We start from the raw sequence: 9919 nt of genomic DNA, 5'->3' as shown, positions 1-9919 counted from the left end.
CTGAACGACTCGCAAGCGGTGGGGTTGTGTCAACGTGACGTTCTGGCAACACTTGTTCACAAGATGGTGGTGTGTGCTGAATAAGGTTTCGTGAAGTGTCTTCTAAATTGTGTCGTTAATCTGCCAACATTTTACGGTACGGGAGCGTCTGCCTGCTTACGTACGCCTCGATATGTCACGACAACAGCAATTGCTGTGAAGCGTTGGGTGATTGCGGCGAGTCGGTGGTCGTAGGGCGTTAGAATTGATCAATTCAGCCATTTTGGGGGGAGTGTTCTCCTGCCTCTGCTGTCAAGTCGAGGAACACATTGCTGTTTTGGGGAATGCGCCCCCTTCCTTTCCTTCGGCGGCGTGGTGCGTCCGGTCTGGTCTGCTGGCTCTTCTCAGCCTGAGGTCGTGGGCAAGTTGGAAAGGCGCGGTCGCTTGCGGGCTGATTTAGAGAAGATTTGGAAGCTTTGGGAGCAGCGATTCCTGGGTTCGGGTCTCGCAGCTTCGCGAAGGCCAGTTGTGGTTTCGGGTGTTGGAGGGACGGAAGAAATGGAAGGGTGGCTCCGGGGACGGCAGTGAAATAACCATTTCGCAAGGTACACTTCGGGCGGTCGATCGGGAAGGGGAACATAAGCTTGAGGCCAGGCTAGCCTGAAAGCCGTTCCGTTACTGACAAGTCTGCTCGAGAAATGGCTGGGCGTGTGGAGTTTTTTTTTTTTTATTTGTGCTTCGAATTCTTGCCCAGTCTAGACTGACCAGACAGTTCACTGTGGGACAATGACCAGCTTCAATACCTAGGCTACAGGCTACTCTTTTCTTTTACCTATCCCGTAAGGGGCGGGCTACTGCCGACAGTGCACCTTATTCGGTGCACCGTAGGCGTTACTTGAAGGTCTTAGCAGCGTCCCTTCAGCCCCTAGCAGCAACCCCTTTTGTTCTTTTTACTGTACCTCCTTTCATATTCTCTTTCCTCCATCTTACTTTCCCCAACCCTCTCTTAACAATTTTCATGGTGCGACTGCGAGGGTTCCCTCCTGTTGCACCTTTCAGACCTTTTAACTGTCAGTTTGCGTTTCAGCACTGATTGACCTCATAGGTCCCAGTGCTTGGCCTTTGGCCTAAATTCAGTATGCTATACAATACTCTTTTACCTTTGGGAGCGAGTGCAGGACAGTGGGAAGAGGTTCGGAAGATTAAAACGAACCTAACCTTTCCTAGAATGCTATGTTACGGCCTCACCAGATCTTACGAACGTAACCTCACTTAGGGCACTGTGCCCTGACCTGGCTGGTGGGGAGGGCCTTTCCCCCCCTGGACCCCCCCCTATTTAACACTTAAGCATCGGAAACATTGGACTGCGTTTCTGTTCAGAGGTGGTGTTACATCCTGGCCCCATTGTTCTGCAAACTACCCAGCCTTTGTCATTTTAGTGTCTCAGATTATGAAGTTTGAGCGAAATCTCTTAATAAATTGCTCTTTAGAGAGAAATCTTGAATTTATTTTGACAAGTCTATTTTTACAAGGGCTAAACAGTGCTATCCATTAACCATAGTATTTGTAATCAAAGTAAAATCATTGAAAATCACATGTAGAAGGTTCATGATTTAAAAGAATAACTGGAATGAATGCAGAGTAAGGGGTCAGGGTTATTGTAGGCTAGTTGGCATTTTTGTAGTATATTTTCAGAGGGATTATAACCTAACTTTTACCTAACTTAACCTTGGATACTGTCCCAACATATTGGTTACTTTTATAGTAACTAAATGCTTACTTGTATTGTAATTTTATTTAATCAAATTAGTTTATCCTACTTTTCAGATGATATTTTTGTAGAATGGTAAATGTTCCAACATTAAAACTTATCATTGGCTCACAACGGTACTGTGTAGAAGTATTCCTCATCTTTATCTGGAATTGGTTGTTGAAACTTGGTAATAACATGGCATCTGACTGGTTTTACATACGTAAGGGGGGAGGGGACCTTGTACTCGCCTGTTGTCATCAAGCACTTTTTTCTTGTATGTGGTTATGACATGTTGCTGTGTTCTGATTGATACCAAGATGATTCTTTTTCATCATTTTTACTGTATGGTCTTTGTTCAGTATATAAATGAACAAGAAAGTGTTAGTGTAATCAGTTTTGTTGATCTGCATTGGTGTGTTGGCTGCTCACTTCACAGTGAGGATGTTCGGCAACAGTGAAGGAAGGTCTAAAGACGTTTGAATATTTCTTTGAAGGGACATCACCAAATCTTTTTGGCTCCTTCCTCCTGCTTTCGTGAGGGGGTTACACTTGTGTGGATAGGCTGCCAGTCCAGGTGTGTATGCTGAGGTCTCTCCAAGTGAGACAGTATTTTGTATTCATGGGTTTGCCACCTTTCAATCGGTATTCGTCGATGGCTTCACTGGAATACAGACAGATGTTCCCACCGCCCAGTTTTCCGAGCGTTCTCACAAGGCTATCTGTTGGCCTTGGGGAGCACCTTCCTTCTTTGGGGTTTGGCATGGCATTCACTTGGTGGTGGGATGTCTGCTGTAGGGGGCTCTGAGTATGCTTATGAACCTGTCCCAAACTCTTGACGTATTTTTACTAATGCTGAGTTGTGAAAAGAGGATCTGTTGTTAGTTTTTTATTCAGCTCATACATGATCCTGGATCATGTGCTTGCAAACAGGTGGTTAATGTGAGAGGTCACCTCTGAATGATGCTGTTGGGAATCATGTAAGTCAGTATGTGTATGATTGTGCTATAACCCCCTTGGTGGTGCTGGGTTCGTCCAGAACTCTGATGTGTACACAAATGATCCTTGTATTGTGCACACATCTGTTGAAAGTCACCACATTACCATACCACCAAGTATGTATCATGATGAGCTGTAAGTATGTCATTTTCAAGACACTTGGGATGTTTCTGGTTTGTCCAAGACTCCTGTTGTGTATGGGCACAGTGAGCGCTCATCCTTGTTATTCAGTGATCGGTATCTTTAGGTCTTGTTAAGGTTACCAGTTTGTCAGCTTCTCTTGTGAGAGATGATCCAACTTATGCTTTTGGGAGCCTGTTAGGACCAGCAACCAAGCCTTTGGGGATGGCCATTCCTTCTGTATCTGGTTTGGGAAGCTGGCCTCCTGTACATGAAACCAAGGCAAGGAACCCAGACTACTACTACTAGTAAGAGCCAGCAGCCTTTCCAGCTTCAGCTAGGATGGAAGGTAAAGGGAACAAGAAGAAAGGAGGGGGGGTTATCAGTCTCCCTCTCTGTAGGACCAAGGTGGGAGAGACAGGGAATGGAGCCCTTGGTGATCTAGTGTCCTTTTGGGATAGTTCCAGACTACCTTTCAATGACAGATACTCTCACCTCTCTTGTTAATTGTTACTGTTGCTGACTTACCCTCATGGATCTCTGAAAGCTTTGTCCCTGTTGGCAGGATGAAGTGGATATTGGATAAGAATACACTGTCAGTTGTAGGTTACCACTCTCCAGGCTCTAATAGTCATTTGTCGTGGTAGAGAGGGCAGCTGGAAAGAAATCATTGATTTCTATCTTTTAACTGAGTTTGTCGTACAGACTTTGTTCATGGTAGAGTACATAGTACATTCCATTTTAGATTCCATCAAAAAGGGTGACTTCATGCTTTTGGTGAACCTGGAGGCCATGCACTTTCAGGCTCCTGTCCATCAGTCCTCCAGGAAGTACCTCCACTTCTCTTTGCACCAAGACTGTTTGTGAGTTTAGTCATACTGATAAATACAACAGTAAGGAGAGATTTTCAATCAGACTCACATCAGCCTGTTAAGGAGAGTTAGCATATTTTCTGTCTTGATGGGAACAAACAGCTTGGCTTTTGCAGGTAGTCATTAGTCGCCTGTTGTCTCTGGAGAAGCTCATTCTGCATGGATGCTTCCACCTGCACTTGCTCAAGTTACAACTGAAGCAGCATTGGTCAGCCCAAGTGCCCACTGTCCCAGTGTGTGCTATTGAGCTTTGGCTAGAAAGGCAAGATTCCCATTTCTTTTTAACAAGCGTGAATGGGTAGAACATTATCATAAGGATCCATTACATTATATTGCCCTCCTTACAGTCTTGTTGCTTGCCAACCTGTACTAAATACTGGCAGGACATGAGCTTTCAGTTTTTCCCTAAAAGGGGCTTTCAGACATAACTATCTCCAGCTCAGGTTCCTATTAGTTTCTGCATTCCCATGTCAGCTGCCCTCGGTTTTCCGTTGCTCATTTTCATGACTTAGAAAATTTCATTTGTAGGTAGATAAGGGACATAGCTAACCAGTTCCATAAGAAAATCATCCCAGCTAAGGAGGAAGTCTCCTTTAAAAAGGTGATTGTTTTGTATAGTCATTGGTACCGAAGAAAAAGTGCTCTGTTACTGTTAGGTGAGTGGGCAGTACCCACTTAACACTTATTAGCCACTTTATTACCAGCTTTAATCACCATTTCAAGCTGGCACCAGGAATACTCTGGTATATATGACTTGGGCTTGTCTATCTCTGAAAGGATCCTTGAAATTTGCTATACTGTATATTTATTTTTTAACCTGCTGCAGTTAGATGTTAGTTAATACTGTAGTTCTTAGAGTACATTAAGTTAATATTGTAGTTGTTAGAGTACAGTAAGTTAATACAGTACTGTAATTGTTAGAGTACTGTAAAGTAATTTTTGAAGTTGTTCTTTTTTAGAATGTTTTATCTTTTTATGCATCGTTGGATGGTCCTATTAATCTATTATTTAAATTTGTATTTCATTAGGTGCGTAAGCAGTGGGTGTGGTGTGGTGGTGGCGGGGGTGCAAGAAGTGACGCAGGCTGTTACCCTGGAGTCGACAAGGACAGTGGTGGTGGCGCCACCTTCACCCACCTCAGACATGTCGGGCGATCACAAAAAGGCAAGTGTAAAAACAATTAAAATGTAGTGATTAATGCCTTGAGATTCCGTTAATGTCAGTGACAAAATTTCATTCCAGATGCTGTCTAAACTTATCATCTGAAGAAAATAAAAAATATATACGTATTTGATGTCAGGTGGTACATATAATGGTATGACTTTGGAGAATGTTGGGTAATGTTTTAACTTTTCACTCACTAAAAATGCTTTTAGTTCAGGTACTCTTATTAGTTCTACATACCAGAGTGCCATATGCATAGTTTTTGCTCCTAATAACCTTTCATGAACAGTGACACAATTTCTGAGAATATATAATTTTCTTTCAGGTTATTAAGGGGAGCCCTTCTCAGTATGTCAAGTTAAATGTTGGAGGCTCTTTACATTATACTACGATTGGCACTCTGACCAAACATGACAATATGCTAAGAGCTATGTTTTCTGGCCGCATGGAGGTTCTGACAGATTCTGAAGGTGAGTACAAGACAAGAAATGTTCCTGGAGGAAGAGAGATTATTTCTCTGCTATTACTGACCTTCATTTTCATTCCTTATGCATTTACTCTATGACTGGAAGAAAACAGAAGTACCAGTTTATCGGAAAAGAGGTGCAGTTTTATGATCTATCTGTAATCCTGAAAATTGAGAAGCTCTAAAAACCGAAGTATTTTTTGGAGAAAAGTAATCATTTGCAACAGTCAAACAGTACAAAAATATAATAATGATGATTTGAATAAAAGTTGTTCTGCATGTACCCATTTACAGAATATTTCATGTATTATCATCATATTGTTATTATACTACATAATATAAATGTGATCATATGCCATTTGCATTTGCTGTTGTTTATATTCAAAATTTCACCTGATGAAGTATGTACTACCGACATAATTGTTGTTAATTGCCAGAAGAAACATAATTTGGAGATACTTTTTCTTGTAAATTAACTAAGTTGAGTGTAAAATATGCAATTACTTGATTTTAAAGGCAGTAAAAGTGTGATTTTGCCAGTTCCTGATATCTCTTTTGCCTATTCCAAAACTTTTTGCAGCCTGCCCATTATTCGTTGTAACCTGAACCTTTCATGTAGTGGTATTCTCTTATCACTAATGTAAGTTTATTATTCATGATAAAATGCAGGTTTAGGTCATATTTTGAAGTGGAATATATCATTGTATATGTTTTATCGTTTAGAAGTGAACTAAAAAATTACCAACTTGAATTTGCCAAAGTCAGTTGATAATGAAGTTACTTTTTGTAAAAAAATTAACAAAACAGGGTAGTAAGATCATAATTCTTTATGCTCCAAGAAAAAGTTTAAAAATTTTTGTTACAGTAGCATATATTTCATTATTATTATATGCCTGTGATATAACATATAATAATATGAAGAAAAATGGCCAGAAATGATATGCTATTCATGATTAAATTTACTTTTTATTTTTTGTGGATAACATAAGATTCTCAAGGGATGAAGTTTGTGTGATGCTGTTGGACATCAATGGAATCTTTTCAGGGATTAAATTGCTGGACAAAAATATTCAATTAATATTAGTGTTAATAACTGATCATTGTTCAGTTAGCATTCTGTATTAAATTTTTTTTAACCATATAGTACTAGATATTCAGTTCAATTTTAACTGTATTGCCTTCTCATTTGTGAAGTTCAATACACTGCCTTGAGGAACACCTGAAATGACATTAATAAAGCTACTTTACTGACCATCAACACAGACCTTTTGGGTTCTGCCTATTAAAAATTCATTTAAAATATGAATGAATGATTCATCCATTCCCAGTAATCTTAGTTTGTAGATGAGTGCTTCATGATTCACACAGTCAAAGACTGACTACAGTCCAGATCAACCATGCCTGCCTCATCAAGAGTACTCTGCAAGTTGGTAGACACTGACAAGAGTGCATCAGAAGTACCAAGGCTTTACATAGCAAACTGAACGCTGGTAACAGATTATCATCTTCAGCAAACCTACAAAGATGTTTAGAGGGCAGCTTCTTAAAAAACCTCATATAAAACAGTGGTAATTGAAATTAGCCTATATTGAGAGGGGCTTGCGGATGGACTTAGTCCCTTTGGTGATGCAGCAATGTTTCCCCTTCCACCAAACAGGAGGAAAACAAGCAAGTCCAGCTAATCTTAGTTATCTTAGGAGCAGTGAACCCAGCAGTCTTTTTTTAAAAAAAGATGGGAAAGACTCTGGTAGGGTCTATGCCACCATAACTGTCAAGCCTAGAAGCGGAGTTTCGACTTCTTGAGACCTGAAGGCCGTTGAACACAATTTATGCTCTGGAAAACATGACGAAAGCAATGCCACAGACCCACCACACTGTTTGCTCACAAAGACTTGAGCCAAAAGCTCTGCCTTCTGTTTTTGGCAATATACAGCTGTTCCATCAGCTTCTACAAAGGGAGGCACGCTTGAATCAACTGCAGAGTGATGAGTGTAGACCACCGCTTATGGTCAGTCGCCACTGGAGACGAAGACGTCCTTCACACCCTCATTATAAACCTTCTCAGCTCTCTTTGACTACCTAAGCTTGACTTCTAAGCTCAGTGAAATTACCCACAAAAAGTCCAGTCAGTTGTTCCTCTTTGCTGCAGAACATAAATTATGAATTTCACATTTATTGATGTTAGTAGATAGATAATGTCAGTACCGTATGAGCAGTCATAGGTTAATTATTAAGAAACATAATGAGCATTTTTTGTGGTTATTGTATGTTTGTGACACATTGAGTAGCTGAGACGTGTTTGTTGAACCACTGTGTTTTGCTTAAATTTCAGGTTGGATTCTAATTGATAGATGTGGTAAGCATTTCGGTACTATTTTGAACTATTTGCGCGACGAATGGATTCCTTTGCCAGAAAACCAGCGTGAACTGCAGGTAAGGCCTTTATAACTGTTACCTTATGTCTTTAATTTGTTATAGATTGTTTTTTTTTTTCACCAGTTTTGAAAGTTTAATTATCTCGTTGGTTCTTGCAGGTAAGTAGAAAACTTAGCTAACAGTGCTATAGGTTGTACTTTGTACATTGTTGACTTGTGGAGGTGTGCCTCAAGTAAGTAAGTAAAGTAAGTTGACTTGAATACTTTCTAGATTGATTGGAGCAAAATTTAAAAAGCAGAAATAGAGCAGTATTGGTGAATCATCTATTTTATTTGAGTAATGCCCTACCTTTTAGTTTTACCTGAAGGAAGTAAACCAGTACTATACAGGTAGTGCTTGAGTTATGATAATTTGGCTTACGAGAATTCGATTTTGCGATGGGGTTAGCAATTAATACCAATATGACAATATCTAGAAAATATTTGTAAATTCTGCACAGGCGCAGGCAGCAGCGTATAATCAGGCAGCTCGAGGGACCAAATTATTACAATAGACCAACTCCTTTTCCTCCATCTCTTTATCCCATCTTGTAGTTAAAAAAGTAAAAGAGAATGATAAAAGTATTGTTAGTGATGTTATACTCGTGTAAATGCGTATAGCCATAAACAACCGAATGAGAAACTGCTGTTCTGCTAATAACAACCGAATCGGGTAACAACAGCTGTTTTGCTTGCATTTCAACCACCGTACGGTAGTAAACAATTACCATAGTTGTGTTACAAACGATGTTAAGTAGAATAGGACTGATAAATTTTTACATTATACCCTTATTCGCTATGGAGAAAAGATTGGCAAGGAAATATACTGCTAAATTTAAGCTGCAAGTTGTAGCTGAAGCTGAGAAAACAATGTTCAAGCTCCTAATGGCTATAAATTATCGTGCATTGGCAACGTGGATGAAACTCGGCTGTAAATAAAATTGGAGAGAAAAGTATTTTAATCAAAACTGCTTGGCATGAAAGAACACATTACTGCCTGTTTCACGCCAATAATAGATAAATACATAAAGCTCGTAGTAGGAGGAAATAAAGTGAAAATAGCGAACGGAATCTTGATATTTTTTACACAAAACAAACATGACCCCAAGGGCCAACATCATCTAATAAAAAAAATAGCCAAATTAATTTCACAAGACGTATTTGTTATATTTCTATTTAAAAACACTTTGTATAAACGAAAAATAACCTTGTCCCATATAAATAAAGTATCTAGAGATTCATTTACGCTAACTAGAAGCAAGAAAAGCGCTCTGAACTGAGTTAAGTACGGCACAGTAAACTTTCTGCGTAATCGATTTCCAAACCAAAACATTGAAAGCTGTGATCGCAATTTTAATACATAAAAGCAGTATGAGAATATACATACAATGTTGTTGGATACAGTGAAGTAAAGCATAAGTTTTTAAAAGATCCAGGGAAAAGATGCATATTCGTTATGTTGTTTGTATAATACGATATCAATATGTGAATATAGAGTACAGGGTAATGTAGGATAGGCTACTGTATATGCATACGATATACCATAGTGTAGACCAAGCTAATCATTATCATAAGTCAATCTGCATGAACCTCCAGAATTAGCTAATAATAATTGCTATACCAGATATGTATAGAGTATACTTTATAGTGTGGGCTAAGCTATCATATATGTATAGATGGTACTGAATACCTAGTGTAGGCTAGGCTATATTCGAGATATGTTTTTTCCAACAAACGGTGGGGTTTTTGGAACCTAACCCCATCGTAAGTAGGATAATACCTGTGTTTCTTCGTTTTTATTTTTTAATTGCTGTACTTTAAAAATGCTTCTGCCAGCTGCAGTAATAGATATGGGGTGGGTGTTGTGGATATGTCCAAAATGTGTTCATGGGAATAATGATTAGCCTAGCCATAAATTGCCTGTGAAACACACAAACTTAAAAAAAATCTGTCGAATTCAAAATAACAAAAGTATACAGTAATTTTCATTTAAGATGTGTATATTAAACACAAAATACCCAAAAATATGATGCTGCGAAGCAAAATGTCTCGACTCAAAACCCGTCTCTTAGAAGGTTAACTGGTAGCCTGCCTAAACTAGTATTCATAATCAGTTAACCCATCACAAACAAGCAGCCCATATAGATAGCTATTT

The 9919-nt window shown here is 39.2% G+C and overlaps 1 protein-coding gene across 5 annotated transcripts in view; it reads left to right on the top strand.

The window, feature by feature from the left end:
- Positions 1-9919, top strand: part of LOC136855652 (BTB/POZ domain-containing adapter for CUL3-mediated RhoA degradation protein 2) — a 20921-nt gene continuing 11002 nt past the window's right edge. For 3 of the 5 annotated variants that reach the window (XR_010858095.1, XR_010858094.1, XM_067132850.1), the window contains exons 1-4: positions 1-136; positions 4749-4884; positions 5210-5354; positions 7683-7783. Coding sequence is in view for 3 of the 5 variants with exons in the window: in XM_067132850.1 (XP_066988951.1) it covers positions 4864-4884; positions 5210-5354; positions 7683-7783 (267 nt within the window). In the remaining 2 variants the exon portion in view is untranslated. Of the gene's footprint in view, positions 585-4253; positions 4322-4748; positions 4885-5209; positions 5355-7682; positions 7784-9919 lie in introns of those variants that run through there. The other 2 variants (XM_067132851.1, XM_067132852.1) reach the window with 2 other exon arrangements.

The sequence above is a fragment of the Macrobrachium rosenbergii genome, chromosome 32, assembly GCF_040412425.1.
Source record: "Macrobrachium rosenbergii isolate ZJJX-2024 chromosome 32, ASM4041242v1, whole genome shotgun sequence".
Lineage (NCBI taxonomy): Eukaryota > Metazoa > Arthropoda > Malacostraca > Decapoda > Palaemonidae > Macrobrachium > Macrobrachium rosenbergii.
The sequence above is the reverse complement of the archived record's forward strand: the minus strand, read 5'-3'. Positions and strand labels throughout refer to the sequence as shown.